General features: G+C 40.8%; 1 protein-coding gene across 1 annotated transcript; it reads left to right on the forward strand.

Moving 5' to 3' along the window:
• Positions 1 to 4,941: 4,941 nt before the first annotated feature.
• aoc2 (amine oxidase copper containing 2) lies at positions 4,942 to 21,958 on the forward strand. Its single transcript, XM_086056695.1, has 5 exons — positions 4,942 to 6,596; positions 18,765 to 18,883; positions 19,163 to 19,329; positions 19,977 to 20,109; positions 21,046 to 21,958. The coding sequence occupies exons 1-5, from the start codon at positions 5,045 to 5,047 to the stop codon at positions 21,328 to 21,330; spliced, it is 2,256 nt and encodes a 751-aa protein (XP_085912821.1). The 5' UTR covers positions 4,942 to 5,044; the 3' UTR covers positions 21,331 to 21,958.
• The last annotated feature ends 1,399 nt before the right edge of the window (positions 21,959 to 23,357 follow it).

Raw genomic sequence — 23,357 nt, forward strand, 5'->3', positions numbered from 1 at the left:
GGTCATTTCCAGTGGTTTTATTTGTATTAACAAAACGTTCATGTCAGCTGAATAATTATTATTACAATAATCATTTGGTAATCATTCATTTGCTGCTCATGATGCTTTCATAAACTAACCGCAAGGATGTCAGGTGGATGCCATGCTAACGATTGCTAATATGAAGGTGACTGCTGAAATATCTTGCTAGATTGATTTCTCTACTAAAGAGTGTCAACATTTCTTGCCACACATGTACTAAGTAATTTTCCACCTACATGCATACACATAGACAGACACGTACAAGACGTTCCGACTGCCCTTTCGTTCACCTCATCCTTTAGAGCCGGAACGCCCATGTATCTAGGGACGTGAATCAATAAAAACAAAGGGAACGGAGAGACTTTTAGAACGCACTCGAGAATTGTATCTGCAGTTCCTCTCCGTTCTCCTTGCAGGCAAGGAGTGTCTTCGTCTCCTTATTTTGTGTGAACATTTTGGAATGTCTGCCTGATAAACCTGACAGAAACCCAGACTGTTTATTGGCAAAGTTAAAAAAATAATTTAACATGTGAATTTCTTGTAGGTGGCTCGGTGGCCGAGTTAAGACCTCTGCGGCTCCGCCTCGCAATTCTGAAGCTGATTGAAGTCTTTCAATTGCCCTTAGGTGTGAATGTGATTGCGAATGGAATAATTGTTCGTATGTGCTTGGATGGCAACCAGTCCAGGGTGTACCCCGCCTCATTCCCAAAGTTCCAGCTCACAAGTGACCCTAATATTTTAAGTGAAGTGAAGAGTTATCGCAGATATACTTCAGTGGGTTTTTTTACCTTTTGGCTGTCCTGGTTGAAAAAAAAAAGATTTTGCATGATTTGCATTTTCTCAAATATTCAAGTACAGTAGTAATTAATCCCAATTGAGATAGCTGTCAGAGTCCTCTCTTCAATTATATGCCGATTTTCGATATTCACAGGCCGGCCCGGCCCCTATCCCCCGCAGATAACAGGGGTCCCCTCTTGTCTGCTGACACAAAGGAATAAAGCCCTGTTTTCCATGTAAATTTCCAACTAAGCTCAAATTTTGTGCCAAGAGTTAAGATAATTGTCAGTTTGAGTTTTGTGTTTTGCAAAATACCAAACTTTGTATTGTTTGTTATAATCAACAGTTTTTTTACCCAATAAAGTGATTTACTGTTAATTGTAAACAGTATATTATTTTCCCATTTCTGAATGTTTTTTTGTAGTTGTACTTTATTCATTAAAGAATTGATTATATGAACTTTGGTGTTTCTATCTTTGCGTTCAGCCATAGTTCGGCCGTCACACTTCCTTTTGGGAGGAACGGGAGGTGATGAACAATCTTATTGAGTGAGTGAGATTTACTGTAACATGAGACATCAGATTGTACTATTTGTTAATCCTATTTACTGATACAAACCCAATGCCAATGAAGCTGAGTTGTGAAAAATGTAAAAAAAAAAACAGAATGATTGAATGATACAATGATTTGCAAATCATTTTCAACCTACATTCAATTAAATGCATTACAAGGACAAGATTTTTAATGCACAACTGAAAAACCTTGTTTTTATTCTCGCCGATATTCACTCATGTTGAATTTGAAGTCTGCAACACGTTCTCAAAAAATAGGACAGTGGGACGTTTACCACTGTGTTCAACACCTTTCCTTTTAACAACCCCCAATAGCCGTTTGTGAACTGCCGAAACTAACTGTTGAAGCTTTGGAGGTGTAATTCTTTACCATTCTTGCTTGAGTTACAAATTCTGGTGCTTAAAGTCTGTTGACGTATTTTGTGCTTCATCAATGCGCCACAACATTTCAATCTATCTATATATCTATCTATCGGAGGTAATTGCATCAACCACGGTGTAGTGTGGTGTTAACTCTCACTTCCTCTCACATTCGCTAATATTCTGATTTCCCTTTATGATCTGATGTGCTCCTTTTGACTTGCATTTTTAAAATATTTTTTAAAGGGCATTTTATATATCAAAATCCTGTAATTCTTGACCAGCTAATCTTCAAAATGCCTTCCAATGAAATGCAATCTTTTGGGATGAACCAGAGATGATGGACTATCACAGGGTGTGCATTCACTGTAACGTGAGACACACACACATGACCAAACAAAAAAAGAATGTGAAAAATTGCCATGAAAAATTATCATACTTTTATGAATCATTTTTACTGACACAATACAATGCAATGGCGAAATAAATTAATGACAATGTGTCAGTACTTACGGGCAAAGTGAATCAACATCCATGTAAATATTCATTCATTCATTCATTATCCATACCGCTTATCCTCACAAGGGTCGCGGGCGTGCTGGAGCCTATCCCAGCTGTCTTTGGGCAGTAGGCAGGGGACACCCTGAATTGGTTGCCAGCCAATCGCAGGGCACACAGAGACAAACATCCGCACTCACAATCACACCTAGGGGCAATTTAGACAGTCCAATCAACTTACCATGCATGTTTTTGGAATGTGGGAGGAAACCGGAGTACCCGGAGGAAACCCACGCAGGCACGGGGAGAACATGCAAACTCCACACAGGGAGGCCGGAGCCAGGATCGAACCCACGACCTCTGAACTGTGAGGCGGACGTGCTAACCAGTCGACCACCGTGCCGCCCCATGTAAATATAATAATAGTAATAATAATAATAATAATAATAATAATAATTACATATAATAATTATACTATTTTTTAAATAATAATAATAATAATAATAATAATAATTATCATTATTATTATTATTGTTATAGCACTGGCGTCGGGCCAAACTATTGGTCAATCCACGCATGTGGGTGTTATTTTTTTACCCCTCATTGACCAATCCAAAGTGTGAATAAGTCTTGCTCTCTTTCACAATGCTTGCCATTTTTTGGGTCTCCTGAAAAGTGACCATTTTGTCATATGAGGTTTTGGCCCGCTGCCAGCGATATGTAACTATACTGTACCTATATACTTCAAATAACCATATATTTTCTTACTTCTTAAATCCTGGAACAGAATTTTTTTCACTCCGTGTTTTGAGGACGCAAGAACAATGGGGTGAGGTCTTGGTTTTAAATAACTTCTCTTTAGAGGTAGACTAACCATGGCCTTGAGGAAACAGTACAATCAACATCTGTTGTTGGTTTGGGGACAAACATGCTGAAATGTTTGGCTACCTTGGGGAAGGAAGTATATCTTGGCAACCCTAATCCTTTTTTAACTCTGTTCGAGCTCTGTGGGAGTATTCCGCTCCCAATTCAACAGAGGCTTTTCAGACATTCATTCACTTGGCGCACTAAACTCTCTTGTCGGTCTTGGCCAGAACTCTCTTGTATAAGAGATTGTGATTCTCTAAGAGACTTTCCAGATTAATTAAAGTTTAAGTACAAGAGAACTACAAACCTTAAGTCGTTGAAACACTATGGGTCTATTTTCAGAGATGGCACTTGCGTAAATGCTGGCATATTCTGATTTTTCATGCAGCAAAAAGGCTCGTTGCACCTGTTTGCTGATTTGGCAGACCGCCCTGTGCCATGCTGGGCCTTTCTGTGCAACAAAGGTGTGTCCTTGCAGATATGCTGGGCAGAATGTCAATTTGGTGGCAGAAAGTCGGTCTCAAGTTACGCCTGCTGGGACCACATCTAGATACGATTTGGGAGAATGAACAGGGCACAGGTAGGTAGATTCTGAGCCTTGCAGACACGTGCATGGATGTCATCGTATTTCCTTCATAAATATGACAACAGTGGGCATGAAACCCTCTCAATCACTGTAGAAATCAATACATTGAACACATGTTTAATATTATTTTTTCATGATTATCCTGTGACCCTCGTCAGGATAAGTGGCTCGAATAATGGATGGATGGGCCATCCAACTGGTTGGTACACAGCACACAAACGATCAGGGGTGGGGATAGATACATGAGGTCCACAGACATAGTTGATGGTTGTTTCAACTAGTGGGCCTGCTGGGAACATATTCTAGAAAAAAAATATGTTTGTGTTGATTTCCCTCTTCAAGTAAATCCACAAAGACATTTTGTGAAACTGTGTACAAAACTATGCCCCTTGATGTAAAATGCACAAATACACAGAGTAACTATAGCAAAAGCTGTAGTTTTATATCATATTAACAGTATGTTCAGATTGGACTTTTTACACCATTACAATACTGAGCTCCCAGCAGTCATCATATCTTCCGCTCCATGAAACACAACACACATTAATGCACAGCAGGACATGATAATGTACTTTATTTGTTGGCGTACTAAATGTGATCATTTTTAATGGTCATATAAGCAGCCGAAATTATCCCCTGTGATGATTTTGTTCTTAAAGTCAACTAAAACATTTTGGGGTGGGATGGATTCATCGACCGCAAGATTAATCAGAAAACTGTGTTTACACTGTCAGGGCATATAGAGCATATTAAAAAGAAAATGTGTGACTTGATTTCTACTTCAATGCATTTTTAATCCTTGCATTAATTTTACTTTTGTACTTTAAGTACTTTTAAAACTGTTACTTTCATACTTTTAATTCAGTAAAAAGCAGTAGTTGATACTTCAACCTCTACTAAAGTCATCTTTAATTCCAATATCTACACCCTTAAAACAGTTAAAAATAACACAATTTTGGGTTTAAAGTGGACCGATCCACTAATTGGATCAATTTGACCCACCTTCTTGAGTTGCTTTGTACAAAACAGCCGATTTTTTTTTACAAAATTAACACCATCAATATTACATGACACGTGATCTCTTGATAGTGTAATATTCGGTGGGCTGGTCCAAAGGAGGGAATTGACCGTATGTGGCCTGTGGGCCATAATTTGCCCACCCCTCGATTAGGGGACTAAAACACTTTACTCCTCCTTTTCCTTTGCCTCGGGTGCTGGCAGCCCACGCTATACCACCGGATCCCCACATGATGAGGAGGCAGGGTCTCGAGCAGAAGGGGAGGGGCACCAAAGTCTTCTCGCCATTCGACTTTTCTCAGTGCGCACTTCTCATTTTCTCCAACCACTGCCTCTAATAGGAAAGATGAATTCCCTGGTGAAATGGGCTCTATTTCTTTTTGTCCTAGTATCTCTTCTTTTGAATATTATTCTGATTGGAATATATTCTAACCGGGTGCCCAAATGTTCCACTCAGCGCGCGCATCCTCTGAGGGGAAACCACGACGAGCGCAGCCGCGTGTTCGCTGATCTCACTCAAGATGAATACTTGCAGGTTCAACGGTACATGCTCAAACAGAAGGACTTGGATATTTCAACCAGGCAGCTCACCAAGCCCTCCGAAAACTACTTGTTCTTAATAGACCTTTCTCTGCCCAAGAAGATGGACGTGTTGTCTTACTTGGACCGGGGCGCTTCCAAGCCAGTACGCGAAGCCACCGTGGTGGTCTTCTACGGTTCCAGGGGCCTCATTAAGGAGTATGTTGTGGGGCCACTCCCTAACCCCACATACCACCACGATGTCACCACGAAGAAGTACAAGACGGAGTTGCCAATCAACGCGCGCACGGTCACAATCGGAGAGTATGAATTGCTGTTCCCTTTTCTGCAGCGAGAATTGTTCTCCCAGCTGCCGGATCTCATGAAAGAGAGCTTCGGTGCCAACAAGAAGCTACAGCCGTTCGAGCAAATGCCCCGCGGACTGCGATCAGGAGACAGAAAAACCTGGGTGTCTCTTTTCAGGAACATGAGCGGGATGTACATCCACCCGGTGGGTTTAGAGGTTCTCGTCAATCACGAGAGCGTAAATGAATCCGAATGGAAAGTGGAGAAACTGCAGTATAACGGCCAGTATTTCGACACGGTAAAAGAACTTCAACAGAAATATGCTGCCGGATCTATTAAAAAAATCATTTACAAAGAAACACCTGATTATGGTTCTCTGAAGCCCAGGAACAAGCCTCTGCAGCTCAGCCCGCTGCAGTACTACACAGAGGGAAAACGCTTCAGCGTCCGCGGTAACCACGTCCTCTACCTGGACTGGAGCTTTGCTTTTGGCTTGAGTTCCCTCACTGGCATGCGAGTCTTCGACGTGCGCTTTAAGGGAGAGCGGATTGCCTATGAGCTGAGCGTCCAGGAAGCCATGTCGGTGTACGGGTCAGTGACGCCCGGAATGATTGTCACCAAGTTTTTGGACTCGAGCATCGGAATTGGCCGTTTCGCACATGAACTTGTCCGAGGCACCGATTGCCCCCATGAAGCCACCTATGTTGACACATACCGCTACATCGACGTCAAATCACCGGTTAGATACAGGAATTCAATCTGCATCTTTGAGCACAACTTTGGCCAGCCTCTGAGGAGACATTTTTCTGACTTTTTTAGTAATAGTTATGGAGGAATGGTGAACAGCGCTTTGGTGTTCAGGACTATTACTGCGATAGGAAATTACGATTACATGTGGGATTTCATTTTCTACCAGAGTGGATCTGTCGAAACCAAGGTGCACGCTACAGGATACATCTCGTCATCTTATCTGGTGGACGGCAGTTTGAAACACGGCCACCAGGTGGCGGAAAATGTCCTAGGGAACATCCACACGCACTTCATCAACTTCAAGGTGGATCTGGATGTGTTGGGTGAGTCTGAAGTTGCCTTATATGGTAATCAAAAAGGAGTCATTTGAGTAAACGATATCGCTTTTTGCTTTTTCTTAATGTTTTTTTATGTTCTGTACAAATTTGGGGTGAATATAATCATTATAATGTAGAATTTGTGGATTAATTGTCAGTTATATCGACAACAGTGAAACAAACATTTAGCAGCCTGCACTCTGTAACAGCTAGTGGCGTAGCTGGGCTGTATTCCACAAGGGCTTTGACGTCAAAGGGGCCTGACATTACACACGCAAATAGAGGACAGAAAACTGCTCAGCGGTGGGGGGAGTTAGTGGAAGTTAGTTGAAGTTGGTAGATGGAAACGCTGTCAAAAACCAGTGGATAGGCGGCCGGACAAAAAGGCGGATAGACGGATGGAGGAAGGGTACCCCGGCTGCAGACGGAAGGCAATGAACGGGCCGGGAAATTTTGGTAAATGCCTGAATGTAGGTATTGATAAGACCTACATTTCATACATTGACAATTCACAGCTAAATTCAACAGGAAGTTTGCAGTTCCCCCTAGAAAGTAAAAATTGTGTTGCCTGTTTTCAAACATTATCTCCTCCGGGGCCATTTGTTGTATCAGCTTCAAACAAGCACACAAAAGAGAGTGAACCCTTCTGATTAAAAGTTGGTGAAAGAACTGTTTAGATTTTATGAGGCAGATAGTGCTTGTTTCCCAGCTATGGCCGTGCTGCTGGCAGACCCTTGTCGTCCCTGCTCCCACCATGCCAGAAGAGATCCGTCAGCTTTGTGCATTTGGCCGCATCCTCAATTAATTATTAATTCTTTTTTTGCCCTCTGTTTATCTGTATCACATATCTCCCTTTCTGGTGGTGTGTCTTTTAAGTATCTTTGCAATTGCAACTGTCCTCTATCTTGCACTCATATCCCCCCAACACAATGCAGTGACCCGGTCTGACGTTACACTCTGCGCTACCTGCCGCTGCAAGGGTCAACGGTGGCAACATTACCTAAAAAAAAAAAAAAAAAAAAAAGAAGTTCGACCACAAGAGGGCCCATGGGTTTACAAAACCCACCATCCCCATGTCATCTACGCTAGTGGTAACAGCTCATGGTCTGTGTCTAATAGATATTCAAGACACTCTTGATTTTCCTCCCACAGTAGTGGGGGTCCCTGGTTTCCCATGAGCTTATTCCTTTTAGGCTTTGTAGAGGATCTCTCCCAAGAGCAACCAGTCCAAAATAACTGCAGTAATTTATATTTGGCCTGATGTCGAAAGAAAGATATTAGTGAAACCTACTGGCAGTCACAGTGGAGCAAACGTTTCATACATTTTCCCTTTTCTACATTTACTTTGAAAATACAAAACATTCCAAAATGTTGCTCGATATGCAATGTTAAAGGAACACGTTTTGTCAATTCGCATATTACTGTAAAAGGAAAACCCCTGCTCTCTTGTCAATGAATTAATTGGTATTTGTTTCACCTACCGTGGGAATTAGCTCTGTCATGCTTATAACAGCTTTTGACAGAAGCATTTGTTGCAAGGTTACAGGGTTAGCATCCTTGGGCTCTTAAAATGATCAGACATTAACCCTGCTGTTAGAGTGGGTCATACTGGCCCATTGCAAATTGTTTAAATAAGAGAAAAGAAAAAAAATTGGAAAAAAAGGAAGATTAAAAACTCTTAAAAACGTTTTTTGATGGTGAAACATGCAGTGGGTCACAAAGAGCTTTAAACAATTCTAGCACACCAAAGAAACAAAGATAACATGCCGAAAGTGGGAAGTCAACCCCCAAATTTTCTTGACAAGAATATGTTCTATGCAGCCCCATCACTCTAAACACAGCATTCTGATTAATATTGCGTTTGTGGAATATGCGTTAAGCAATAAAATCCACCCGTTTTTGCTGTCAACTGAAAATGACATCACAGTCGCTCAGGGCTCAGGTAACGACCAATCATGACTCAGCTTTAGAAAGCAGGTGAGCCATGATTGGGCGTTACCTGAGCCCTGAGCAACTGTGATGTCATTTTCAGTCAACAGAAAGTGGCAAAATTCCCTGAGCTGGCTAAAAACTGGTGGAATTTGCTGCGTAACTCATTCCACAAACACAATATTAATCAGAATACTGTGTTTAGACTAGTGGAGGTGCATAGAACATATTTTTGTAAAGAACATTCTTGGGTTGACTTCATCTTTAATATTTTGAAACAATTTAACTTGAAAGTGATATCTGTTTTTTAGTAAGAGTTCCAATACTGTACGTATGTTCATTTGGACTTTGTTCTAACCACATTCCACTCGCTGGTGCATTACACAATAGCGGCAGAAAACACAAGTGTTTGACTGTAAAAGATACTGTATTGGGCCGAATATAAGACTGTGTTTTTTGCATTGAAATAAGACTGAAAAAGTGGGGGTCGTTTTATATTCGGGGTCTAGACATTATACCCATTCACGACGCTTGATGGCGCCAGATATCATTGAAGCGAATGCATAGGAACCCCTGTCACGTGGGGATGACGTGCGCACTGCGAGGCAGATAATGTTTGTGAAGAGTAATGTTCTGTCATGACAGATCTCAGCTACTCTCAAGTTAAACCAGTTTGCATTATTTTATTGCAATGTTTTTCTTTATTCAGATTTGTTTCAAGACTACAGTTACAGTTAGACTTCACTGTGATGGTTAATGCAGTTATTGCAATTTTGTTGTTTGATCACAATCGATTGGTTTATTTACATTTCAAAAACCAGAAGCCGATCATTTACGAATGTGCTTGCACTTTAGTTTACATATTTAAATGTTCAGATATTAAGATTTGAATGAGGCAAAATAACATGCTTTTTCTCTCAACTATTTGTTATAATCATTTGTTTCAGATGTGCTGTAATTATTTTCTGTATAAAAATTAATTAATTAAGTTATTGCAATTTTGTTGTTTGATCACAATAGATTGGTTTATTTACATTTCAAAAACCAGAAGCCATTCATTTACGAATGTGATTGCACTTTCGTTTACATATTTATTATTTCATGTTCAGATATTAAGATTTGATGAGGCAAAATAATATGATTTTTCTCTCAAATATATTGTTATAATCATTTGTTTCTGTATAAAAATAAATGTTGTGTTCAAGTTTTTCAAACTTGAGTCTTGAAAAAGAGGGGGTCGTCTTATAATCAGGGCCGTTTTATATTCAGGCCAATACGGTAATTTAAATTTAGTTCAGTTAATTTCAAGTCAAGTCAAATTTATTTATATAGCCCTTAATCAGAGGAAAGTCTCAAAGGGCTTCACATATGCGCCAGATCATATACACGACATCCCCTGATCTTAAGCCCCAGGAGGGCAAGGAAAAACTGAAAAAACCCCGTCTGGGGAAAAGTGCATGAGAAACCTTGAGAAGGCACCACAGATGGGAGAATCCCCTTTCCAGGATGTCACTAAAATGTTATCAACTCAAGGCACCTTCTATATCTCCCCTCTGGATAAGGGAAGTGGCACAGTGAAGATTCTCTTTTTGGACTTCTCTAGTGCCTTTAATACCATCCAGCCCACTCTGCTTCGGATCAAACTAGGCAGAATGGGCGTGGACCCCCACCTGGTAAACTGGATCTCCGATTACCTCACTGACAGACCACAGTACGTCGGGCTGAAGGACACCACGTCTGATACGGTGGTCAGCAGCATAGGAGCCCCCCAGGGCACGGTGCTGGCCCCTGTTCTCTTCACCCTGTCCACCTCGGACTTCTGCCACAACTCAGAACTGTATCACATCCAGAGGTACGCCGACGACACAGCCATTGTTGGGTGTATCCAGGACGACAGAGAGGAGGAGTATCGGAGACTGGTCAGAGACTTTGCTACATGGTGCCACACCAACCACCTACATCTTAACACCTTTAAAACGAAGGAGCTGGTCATTGACTTTAGGAGGTCCAGACCAGGACCGCGACCAGTCCTGTTAGAGCGAGCTGAGTTGGATGTGGTGGACAGTTACAAATACTTTGGGCTGTGGCTGGACAACAAACTGGACTGGACAACACACACCAGTCACCTGTACAAGAAGACGCAAAGCAGGATGTACTTCCTGAGGAGACTGTGCTCCCTCAACATCTGCTGCAAACCTCTGCAAATGTTTTACCAGTCTGTGGTTGCCAGCGTCCTTTTCTACACCGTGGTGTGCTGGGGGGCGGGGGGGCAGCATATCCAAGAAGGACATTTCCAGACTGGACAAACTTATCAGGCGGGCCGGCTCTGTGGTTGGCATGAAACTGGACTCTCTGATGACGGTGGCAGAGAAGAGGATTCTGGATAAAATGCTGGATATTATGGACAATACCAGCCACCCTCTGCACACTGTCATTAAAAACCAGAGGAGCCTATTTAGTAAAAGACTGTTGCTCCCCAAGTGTTGGACCAACAGATTAAAGAGCTCTTTTATCCACTGTGCTAGCGTACTATACAACTCCTCACTGGGGGGGAGGAGAGCGTAGATTGCACTACACTGTACATAAAGGGCATTTAACTTATTCAATGTGTAATAAATCTATTTAGTGATTTATTGATTATCTTAATTTTTAAAATTTTACTTTATCCTTTTTTTCCTTTAAATTTTTAAAGTGTTTCTTTACTTATTTTCTCCTCTTCCTGTCTACATGACTATTTTTTATCCCTTTTTTTTCGTTTTTTTTTGGCCTATTTGTTCTTATTGCTGCTGGAAATACAAATTTCCCAGAGGGAGTCATCCCAAAGGGATCAATAAAGTTAAGACTAAGTCTAAGTCTAATATGGAGTAGTCTTGCCTTCTTTTAGTTGCTGCCATGTTGCTTCCTGACATTTTCCAGGCATTACAGTTAGTAGCAGAATGGTCAGGAAGATGGATGTCGCCTGCATATAAGGTAATATTGGGCAGCATGCTACAAGGCTGCTCCAATGTCCCAGTTTTGCTGGGTACTGTGTAAAAAAAAAAAAAGCAAAGACTGCTTGATGTCAGGTCTTTTATTCCAAATGGTGCCAGCAAGTATTTTGTACAGGTTCTATTGACACGTCAAAAGTGATGATGAAAAAACAAGTACAGTAAGAACTTAGAAGTAATAATGGGGCATAGATTGCAATCTCGCTACATTGCTTCAGGAAGTGTTCTGTAAACACTTAGGAAAAAATGTGGACCGGCAAGCATGTTTTAGTTTGACCAAAGATTTGTTTGCAGTAGCTGACTACTTTGCGGTTCATGGAGGATAATGAACAGACAGGCACTGCCATAATCATTCTGGAAACAATGCTACATGCCAAACTGTTCTTTTTGATCCTCAACCCCAGATTTTGCATTCTATATTGAGTTACTATTTTCTGTTTTATATCATATCATCTAAGACTGCAGTGAAAAGACACATTAAAAGAACAAGGAGTGAAACGAGTGCTCAAGTTAAATTCAAGTCCTTGGAAGAAAAAATGATCAAGGAATTTTTCTGGCTCGGTGTAGTGTTTTTACCTCTTCTTAACCCCACTGAGCAGACCAGACTTGCACCGTGCTTACTCCCGCTTTATTCCACACTCTTCCGGGTACGCAACATCACATTCAATTACGTCATCACGTAACATAGGCGCACATTCAGGAGTGCCATACACTACATCCCTCCTTTTCTTAGACAATATCCTCCATCACATTAAATCATAACACACATTTTCAACATTTAGTATTCCACATGACGCTCTTATTAAAGTGGCACTAACATAAGCCTCGTGCTTAAAATTAAACTTGACGTTTAACTTAGCTTGCATTCGTACTCACGAAACTTTTATTTACCTTTATCAAACGTCAACCAAAATTTTGTCTATTCAAATCTTTTCAATCAAACATTTGTTATACAAACTGTTTCTCTCTCTCTCTCCTTTTTTTAAATTATTTTTTAAACATTGTGAAAACATGACCTACTGGCGAGGAGTAGACTACTCTGCCAGGAAGACCAGTGCCGGAGGTTATTCTGCTCCATTATGGCACCGTCTGTCTAACTGATAGTCCATAAGATGGTTCGGCAACTTCTTGGCTCTCTGAGGTCGACTGTTCTGTTGATCGGTTTCATTTGGTGCTGTTTGTGCTGGTTGAGTGTTCATACTCTCTCCAGCGACGTTGGTTGGCACCAATGTCTCTTTGTCAGGCTGAATCCACAGCTTCACAAATGACACGTCGCATCATTGTCTTGCCCTCTTTTTCCAAAAATGACTGATTGTCCTTTCCTTTCCACCACAGAGCAAGGTTCAGGTTCAAACGGTGTCGAAAATTTGTTCCGTTTCTGCTGGCGAAGTAAGACCTTGTCTCCTTTTTTCACAACGCTGTCTTTCGCACTCCTTACTCTGTTTGCGTGTACACGCCCCTTCTTCTTCTTCTGTTCAGCGTCAGTGATGCGGACGTCAGTGTCCTCTACCGAATGATGCGAATGTTGAAGCGCTGTCAGTTCAGGGAGCTTTGTCCTGATTTGTCGATTGAACAGCAACTCCGATGGGCTACGTCCCGTGACACAATTGGGTGTGCTGTGATAGGCTAAAAGGAAGACTTCAAGTTCGTTGCGCCGGTCTTTTCCTTCCACGAGAGCCGCCCTTATGGCCTTATAGAGCGTCCTGTTTTGCCTTTCAACCTCACCATTTGCTTGAGGCCAGTAAGGAGTGAACTTGCGGTGCGAATTCTTTTGATGAAAACGGAGTGCCATTTTTGGTCACCATCATCTCTGGAATGCCATGAATTGCAAACGAGTGTGTCAAACACTTTATTATGTTTACAGAAGTGGGGTTTCGGAGGACATCGACACTCACCCATCTGGAGTTGTAGTCAATCAGTACCAGTAGATGGTCTCCTGTGGGGAATGGCCCACACATGTCAAGTGCTAATGTCTGCCATGGCCCAGGGGGGAGTTCCGTTCTTGTGATAGGAACATTCTGTGAATTACAACTATTCAGTTGACATGCGTGACATGACCTGACTAATTCTTTTGCCTCTCGATCAATACCGGGCCACCACACTTTTGTTCTCAGTCTCTGCTTTTTTGACGACCCCTTAATGACCTTCGTGAGCCAGCATCAGCGTTCTGCTTCTCGCAGCCTGAGGAATAACAATCCGGGTTCCTCTTAACACAATTTTTCCTATAGTACAGAGTCTTATAAGCAGTCTCACGTTTACTCCAGTCACCCGATTTAATACATCTCCTCAGCATGGTTAGAGTGACATCTTCTGCTGACAGCTCTTCTATTTGGCGTGCAGAGAACGCATGTGGAACTGCGTTTTTGGCCACAAAGTAGACGTGATCCTCCATAGTACCTTTCTGTACTGGCGGGCTGACTGTGAGACGTGACAATGAATCTGCTGCGTTCTCTGGACCTGGCTTGTACACAACTTTGAAGCGATATGGCTAAAGCCCATCTTTCGATTCTTGCTGGCGGTTCGGACTTTGGTGAGTAGATGGTTTCAAGTGGCTTATGGTCAGGGACCATCACGAAATCTTTTCGATAGAGAAATACATTAAATTTCTCACAAGCCCATACAATGGCGAGAGCTTCTCTCTCCGTCTGAGAGTAGCGACGCTACACATCGCACAAGGCTCTGCTGGCGTAACAGACTGGTTTGTGTGTCCCGTCAGTCTGTTTTTGACTTAGTATTGCTCCTAGTCCGACAGGACTAGCATCCACAATCGCACGTGTATTTGCATCCTGTTTGAAGTATGCCATCACATGTGAACTTGCAAGCTGCTTTTTTAACTCTACAAACGCTGATCCTGGTCGGACTCCCATGTCCATTTACAAGATTGTCTTGTGAGCCTTCTCAGTGGTTCTGACGTCGTCGCCAAATTGGGAATGAATCTGCCACAATAGTTGACGAGCCCCAAGAAACTTCTGACTTCTGTTGCATTTGTTGGGCGACGTGTGTTTTCTACTGCTTCAATTTTGGACTGAGTCGCTCCGATGCCATTTTTTGACAGCCCGTGGCCTATGAACTCAAGTTGTGACATTAAGAATTGGCACTTTTTCCTGTTGAATGTCAGGCCTCTTTCCTGCAGCCACTGCATGACTTGGTGTAGTCTTACATCGTGCTGTTGGGTAGTTTCTCCTGAAACAATGATGTCATCTGCTATATTGTGGACTCCAGGAACGGCATGTAGCACCTGTCCAATGACGTGTTGGTAGGTCTCTGGTGCACACGAAATCCCAAACATTAGTCTTTTGTATCGCCATAGCCCTGTATGTGTGACAAATGTGGTGATTACTCTTGCTTCAGGCTCCAACTCAATTTGATGGAATCCCCACCTCAGATCCAATTTGGAGAATACTGTGGCTCCATTCATATCCTCCAGTATTTCATCTATAACAGGGATAGGGTGTCTTTCTCTCACTATCGCTTCATTTGCTCTGCGCATGTCTACGCAGAGTCTTGGTTCTTTGCTGCCACGATGTACTACAACTAATGGTGAAACCCATGGCGTTGGTCCACTTACTTTTTCGATTACGTCTAATTCTTCGAGTTCCTTGAGTTTCTCTTTTACTTGTTTTCTCACACTGAATGGCAGTCTGTGTATGGGCTGCGCCACTGGCTTTACACTGGCGTCTACATGTACCCGTAGCTGAAAGTCTTTGCGTTTTCCTAAGCCTTGAAAACAATGTTTATATTTTTCCTCTATTTCTGCAGCGAACGCCACTGTGTCTTGTGGTTGGATGGTGTTAACCTGTTCGATGGGACCTATGTGAAGAATTTCTAACTTTATAGCGGTTTCTCTTCCCAGCACACTGATCTGTGCCTCTTTGATTACTTGGATTTTCGCAGAGACGCTTTCTTTGGTTGCTTTCAAATTAGCTCTGAAAGTCCCTTTTACATGGAGGGGTGTTGTTGAGCCGAAAGGATAGACTTGCTTTTCTGGGTGCTTTAATTTCAAATGTAATTTAGACTTCAACTGATCAAACCTGGCCACAATTATGATGTTACATGAAGCCCCTGAGTCTATCAACATTTTGACCGGTTCATCATTTATTAGCACTGTTAGAGTTGCATCTTGTCCACTATTTGTAATTGCAAACACATGATCTGTGTCACTGTCATTATCTTCTTCGGATGTAGTTGTGGTCGTAACCCTATTGACTTTATGTGTTTTCTTTGTCCTACACATTTTAGCAAAATGTCCTTCTTTGCCACAACTGTTACACATTTGATCCTTTGCCACGGTACATTCACGACTTCCATGTCCTTCACGGCCACAACGGTAACATTTCATGTAGTGGGAATCACTGGTTGGTTGTTCCTGACTTGCATCAAATCTGTCTCTCACGGGTTTGCCTCTCCCTTTAGCCGTTGCAACAGCATTAATTGATGCTTTCTCCATTTTCGCAGCTTGATGATACGCAGCCTCCATTGATATTGCAATTTCAAGAAGCCCTGAGAGCTTTAGGTCTTTCTCTCTCAGTAATTTTCGACGTAACGTGTTTGATGCATATTTATCAATCACTTGATCACGAATGAAATCTTCTCTGTTGTCTCCAAATTCACACGTCATTACAAGTTTCTTCAATCTGCTCACAAAACTGTCCATTGACTCTTCTTGTGCTTGTGACCAGACTTGCACCGTGCTTACTCCCACTTTATTCCACACTCTTCCGGGTACGCAACATCACATTCAATTACGTCATCACGTAACATAGGCGTACATTCAGGAATGCCGAACACTACACCGTAACCGTTTATTTGGAGTGAGTGTCAGGAAGTGAAGTCCAGCCAGTCAGAGCAACAATTTTGGCAATAGGCCAGCAATGCGGTTTGAAGGCCAACTTCAAAATAAAAACTTACCAAATAATACATGCACATTAATGCCTTTTATTTTGAAAATAAATATGTCATTGGCAGGGAATGAGTTAATACAAACCAAGAGAACTAGTGAAAACGCAATAAAATGTACTCAGATGAAAACAGGGAGCAGTGTGAACTAAACCTGAGAGTAATTAATGCTGGCAAAATACAGAGTCAAGCAAGTGAATAATCTGACACCAGTGTGCAGCCACAGCTGCTCTATGAAGACAGCTGTTTGAAAATAGACAGCAGGTGTGTTGCAAGAGGAACCGCCCACATCACATACTTCGGCACTGAAAAAAACAAAACCTGAGAGCAGAGACATGACACAAACATCCTAATTTCTGGTGAGAAAACGCAGCAGATTTTGGAGACCATTCATTCAGAATTTGATGAAAACAAATTTGCAATACATTTAAGGAAGACAAATTTAATGGTATTTGAAAATGTCAAATCAAGTAATCCAATAAATATATCAACAGAGTGTGTAAATATAGAGAATGTAAATGAAATAAAATTCCTTGGGATAATAACTGATAACAAAATTTGTTGGAAACCTCACATACAACATATCCAATCCAAAATATCAAGAAGCATTTCTGTCCTGGCAAAAGCAAAGCATGCACTCAACCAGAAATCACTTCTCATTCTGTACTGTTTGTTACTGTTATCATATTTAAATTACTGTTCGTAATTCTGGGGAAACACTTATAAAACTGCATTAATTACAACCATTGTACATACTGCAAAAAAGAGCAATGAAAATCGTCCATAATGCCAGATTTCTTCACCACACAAAGTTGTTCTTCAATCAAAATCGTAAAAATTAACTGATGTTGTTGAATTTAAAATTAATTTAGAATTTAAAATTTAGAATTAATTTATAAAGCAGACATAACTTGCCAGGTCATATAAAAAATATAACGAGAGGGAGGTTATAATTAAGATTCAGTACTAACTTTACCAACGGCTGGCCTTGCATGCATTATTAATTATCTTCTAAGTCGTCGAGATGTCGCAAACTGGAGTGAAAACTTCTGGAGGGTGAACTGATAGAGGGGTAGAGAAGGATGTATTCTATTATAAACGGCATCAGTAGAGATCATGGTGCTCCTTGGTCAATTTAAGGAGGATCAAAAACCACAAAGCCCATTATCATTATGGGGAGGACAAATGATGGAGCAATAGAAATACATGGGAGGCCATCTGAACAATAGACTCAACTCGACAACCAATATGAACTAGAGACCGTGTTTCCCGAAGAGGCTTCAAATAAGTGCCATGTACAGTTGGTTTTTTTTTCAAACTGCATTGTAAACTAGCTTCAAGTGTCTACTAATAAATGGCATAAAAAAAATGCTTGTGCAATACAAACAGAAATTGCATCTCAAATACAAGGAGTGAAATGATACAATTGACCCTGTTGTCTGGCTCAATTGTAACATACCTTGGGTTCAAATGTAACATTCTGAAATAAAGGCCATGATGCTAAAGTTATTGAAAACTTTCTGTTGAAAAGCTTTCAATAACGATAAAAAAAAATTGCCACCGTGCACTAGCGACAACAATGTAGCCTTTTTTGGGGGCAAGCTTATTTTCACCTTCTCAGCTCCTCTTCCAGCGCTATCTTGACAGGTGCTGTTTGTTTCCTCTTCCTTTTTGTTAAAGTGAATTTCTGTTGGGCTTTTGGTAAGACCTCAACAAATGTTGAGCTAAAGTTTAGCCAAGACAGTGTTTCTTCATATGAGACTGTGGCTTTTTTGAGTGGCTTAGTTCATAGCTCGAGCAGATATGGTCGATAGTCAGAGCAGAAGCTTGGTCGCTACCTGGGACAGAGGCTTGGTGGACAAGCTTGCTTGGTTGGAGCTGGAACTGGAGGATCAGTTACTTGTGTAGAGTCAAATATTGCTGAATTGTATGGTCAAATTTGTACTGAATGCATTCAGTCAAATTTAGCTTGTGGCAAATTGGGTAATTTTATAGATGTTACAATTGAGCCCAGGCAAATTTGCTACAACTGTCCCCGGGTGCGTCAAAAAAATAATTTGAGCCCCCCGAATAAATAAATAAATAAATAAACAAATTAGAAATAAACAGCCTTAGCTCAAAATTGTTTTCCTTCACATTTTTACTGTGCCTGCTTTATGACACTTCTTTTTCACAGAACTAAACTAAGCATGTGTAAGGTGTACTGTATCAGGTGACCTAACCTGTTCCTGATTGCAGCAATTGCTAGTATTACATGATACTGTCCAGGCTCTCCCCTACTATGTTGAGATTACTAATGTTGTGCTTTCACATTATGGAGCATTAGTCCTAAATATTTTTTTTTAATTTTGAATTTCTTCAGGAGTGAAGAATGTGTTCCAAACCAAAGATATGGCGTTTGTGAATGTGACATTACCATGGATGCCGGATCGCTTTGCTATGGTTCCTCAGCTGGTGGAGAAGCAAATTAAAACAGAAAAGGTAAACCTTTATCATCAAAAATAAGATGATTCAAGGGATGGACTACATTCAAGGCTTTACAGAGCAAAGCCATAACATGGGCTACAGGCTTTACATTTGTTGGACAAGTCAAAACATTTTTTGATTTTTGATAAATGTTGTATGTGTATTTAATAAAATTATTCCAATGCACTCAAAGACAATTTCCATAAACTATATACTATAGATCTTGTCAAATGTAGTATTCTAACCAAAACAGATTTGATCATACCTGATGTACTAATGTGGCCACCTCTGCAGGAGGCAGCTCTGCGTTATGGTACAAAAACTCCTCGCTATCTGCACATTGCAAGCAACAAAACCAACGCTTGGGGTCATCAGCGTTCTTATAGACTCCAAGTAGTAAGCTTCACTGGAGATCATCTCCCAGAGAGTGAGCCAGAGGAACGAGCCATGTCCTGGGCGAGGTGAGACCAAACAGCTCCAATTAAATCTTGACATTTATGTGAACAATATGAGAAAAACAAATGTGTCACATTACGTGTACTTTTTTAAATATAGATGTAAAAAACGCTTTCACATTTGCCCCTTTTTTAAACAGCAATACTAATGTAACATGGACTGCCTAAAAATTCACAATGTGATATAACAGTGAAGTCATTGTTCAATAGTGCCCTGTGGTTTCATAGATGCCGTGCCTAAATGAATCTCTTGGCCTATAATCTCAAATGAGTACCTCCCTTTTTTGACTTTAGAAAAAAAAAAAGCATGCCTCACTTGAGGGGCAGAAATTATATTATGAGCGTTTGGAATGAGAACGTTATAATATAGAAAACTGTATATTATTATAGTTACATATTTCAATATGTATCATTGAATAGTTATGTATGTGATGAAAAATAGTACAATAATAAAACGGTATCTAATAGAATTGTGAAATGCTATATTATAAAAATACATTTGTAAAAATAAATAAATAAACTGTAACCCACCATTATTTCTGGAAATACGTCATTTATTAAATGTGATATATATATATTTTTAGGTTGGTTGTTTTGTATTGTCTATCTCTCCCATTTCCGGTTCACCCATTCCTCATCTGCTTTGTGTGCAGGTATAAGGTTGCCATTACTAAGTATAAAGACTTAGAGCAGACCAGCAGCAGTTTGTATAATCAAAACAGTATATGGACCCCAGCAGTTGACTTCAGCATGTACATCGAAGACAATGAAAGCATTGAAGATGAGGTACGTTGTGACTGAATTCTCAAATATTGATTGAAATGTTCATCTAAGGCAGGGGTGCCCATTACGTCGCTCGCGATCGACCGGTCATCACAAAGGCATCGTGGGTAGATCACCAGCCCATAATCCGTCCTCACTACTGTATTGCTACGTTCACACCAACTGCGTTGGGAGCGTTTCTGGCGATGCGTTTCAATTGGAGTCAATGTAGTTCTTGCGGGCGGGCGCCGTTGCATGCGGGGTGGCGCGAATGATGCATTTGAAGCGGTGGGACGCGGAGCGAAGCACTGGAAAAACGCCCATTCGCTCCACTAGATGCTTTATTCGGCACGTATAAAACAAGTCAACTTTTTTGCACACTATGCTAATGCTATCAATATTGCTGTCTTGGTAAAGTTCAAGAACTGTTAAAAAAAAAAAAAAAAGCCGCAGAGTGAACAGGACGCTGTGCGGCTGTGTGTGAGACGTAGTATGCCCGATGGTGATTGGCTGCCGCGAGGCGGAATGGCAAAAATGTTGACTTGTTTTATATGCGCCGAATGGAGCGAATGGGCGGATTGTTGTTGCTACAAATCTGCTTGAGGCTGGCTATCAGCATCTACTGTCCGGACTATGCGTCCCTGGCTGATTCCATTCAGTGCAAGTCATCAGAGTAAAGTAATTACAAAACGTTTTTGTTGTTGTATTGTGGTATATAGGTTGATGCAGTCATGCAAGGTACACCAGCATATACGGTACATATAAAAATAATTCTCAATATAGTTATAAATAATGTGTTTTGCATTTTTAGTAGGTGGAAGATCATTTTGACTCGGTCATGTCATAAGTAGCTCTCAGGCTGAAAAAGTGTGGTTGCACCCCTGATCTAAGGCATTGAGTATGCAGCTCTGGTTTTGTTGGTGGACATATCTTGCCTAAATATTTCAATGTTTATTATAGGATCTTGTTGCCTGGGTGACCACTGGATTTCTCCACATCCCGCATGCCGAAGATATCCCAAACACAGTAACTGTGGGCAATGGTGGCGGCGTCTTGCTTCGACCCCATAACTACTTTGATGAGGACCCTTCCATTCACTCAGCTGATGGGGTGCACTTCACTCCAGGCAGTGAAGAAAGCTGTGAATACAACAGGATGGGCTGCCTTGCTCAAGAGACCTGCAGCCCTGTGCTGGAACCCTTCACATACAATGGCTTTGATGGAGTCATGAAGTTCGAGGATTGAGCAGACACGACTATTTGTGGTATTAAAGATGCGACAAATATTTTAGGGGTAGTGGTGACAACAAAAGCACAATATAAAACAGAGACACACACACATTCATATGCTCACAGATGATGTTTTAGTAGGTCTATACTGTGCTTTGTTGCGCCCATTTGTGTTTTAAACATACACACATAAAGTCATCTAGAGGTTTGTGTCTTTTCTAATCATGCAAAAAAGGAATGGTGTGATAATAATGGAGTTGCACTACATGCAAAAACGTGACTGCTGAGTTAAACTGAGTTAAAAGCATGCTATTTGTATTCTGGAGGTATTTTTTTTTGGAATATACATTGAATGTGTCACATGCCATTAGATATGCTTCTACTTACAGTGTAATTCCACAAGTTGTTTTTTCTTTGGGCACTCCAGCCTGCTGCCAAAACATGCATGTTTGGCAGTCAGCAAGCATAGGTTAAGGCTCCAGCTTACCCGTGAACCTGAACAGAGTACCGGTAAGTGGTAGAAAATAAATGAATGATTTATATCACTAATACCATGCATAAATGGATTACCAATGTGCCTGGTCTGTATATGTTGGGTCCACACAATAAAAATGGCTGGCCAAAAGGCACAAGCATAAGAAGCATTTTTTAAATGACTTTAGTGCTTGAACAGCTTGTGCACATTCGTTTTCCTGTGGCTTGTATGACAGCTGTGATAAAGCTGTGTACTGTGCAGTGTTTGACTATGTCTTGTACTCTACCACCATCAAGTGTTTAAAGATGAAGGTACACTTCTGTTTAATCTTTTAGTACTAGCCTATGTAAACAAAGTATCTGTCTCATAACGGGAGGGTTAAATGTTTAATTCTGGGTTCGCCTTAATTCTGAACAAGCATCCTTGAGGAAGACAACTTCGACCAATTTTCCTGACACTGTGTCATTAGTGTGCTTATCTACAAGTATGATGTGTGGCAATCTCTTTGAGATGCTGGAAGTTAGAAGGTCTGATAAAAAAAAATCTGAGAAGGCAACTCTATGAGACATTCTTCATAAAAGGCATGAAATTAGACTGAAAGTGTCAGCAGGATTAAAGTGAAGGTGGGAGTACAGTATTGGAAAGCTGGCTCATGGTAGAATATTGAAAAATAAGTGAGCTATCTGAAGTCAAATGTTTCAACCAGTTTCAAAACCTAACAGTGTGTAAATAATAACTGCACAACAAAAATTGGAGTGCTAACATTTCAGGGTTACATTTTTGGGACTTAATTTTAACATAGTAATTTTTAATTTTTTAGATTTAAATTGGGTCCAAACACACGTGTAAGATTAATTCTGAGAAACCACTTACGCCGTGTGAACGCTGCGGTCAAGCTATCACGCTCTCGTTTTTTTCCCGTAGTCAAGCTTAACGCTCCTACGTTTTTGAGTGCGCGCGTATTTCAAACCTTACGGTAAATACTTTTCCGCATGTCACAACTGTGCACAAAATACAGTGCACAATGAATCACTTCCTTCATGTTTGAACTGCCATGAAAAAGATTCCTCCATTAAGTAGATAATCATTCCAGTGGATTCTTCTTCCAGGTGGTCCATATGCATACGAAGTTTGGACTGATTTTACTGTACGCGTTTCTTTTAAATAGAGGCAAAGTATGCACAAAACACAGTACATGCAGTAGACAAATCATCATTTCCCTCAAGTTTGAACTGCCATAAAAAACATTCCTCCAATAAGTAGAAAATCATTCCAGTGGATTCTTCTTCCTGAAGAGAAATACTATCAGCATGTCAAGGTTGGACTGATTTTACTGTATAGATTTTTCAAAAATTAGAGGCAAAGTCTGCACAAAACACATTACAAACAGTACAAAAATTATCATTTCCCTCAGGTTTGGACTGCCATAAAAAAACATTCCTCCAATAAGTAGACAATCATTCCAGTGGGTTGTTCTTCCTGAGGGCCCAGACTATCAGCATGCCAAGTTCGGACAGATTTTACTGTACATTTTTTTTTTTTTAATCAGAGGCAAAGTCTGTAAAAAA

Source organism: Filicampus tigris, chromosome 16 (assembly GCF_054856515.1).
Source record: "Filicampus tigris isolate MCC_2025a chromosome 16, RoL_Ftig_1.0, whole genome shotgun sequence".
NCBI lineage: Eukaryota > Metazoa > Chordata > Actinopteri > Syngnathiformes > Syngnathidae > Filicampus > Filicampus tigris.

What these genes read in the sequence shown, in the direction of transcription:
- aoc2 (XM_086056695.1), top strand. Translation starts at nt 5,045, where the DNA reads ATGAATTCCCTGGTGAAATGGGCTCTATTTCTTTTTGTCCTAGTATCT. An exon ending in GGTGGATCTGGATGTGTTGG is followed by an intron (nt 6,597 to 18,764) that starts GTGAGTCTGAAG and finishes GAATTTCTTCAG; the next exon opens with GAGTGAAGAATGTGTTCCAA. An exon ending in AGCAAATTAAAACAGAAAAG is followed by an intron (nt 18,884 to 19,162) that starts GTAAACCTTTAT and finishes CCACCTCTGCAG; the next exon opens with GAGGCAGCTCTGCGTTATGG.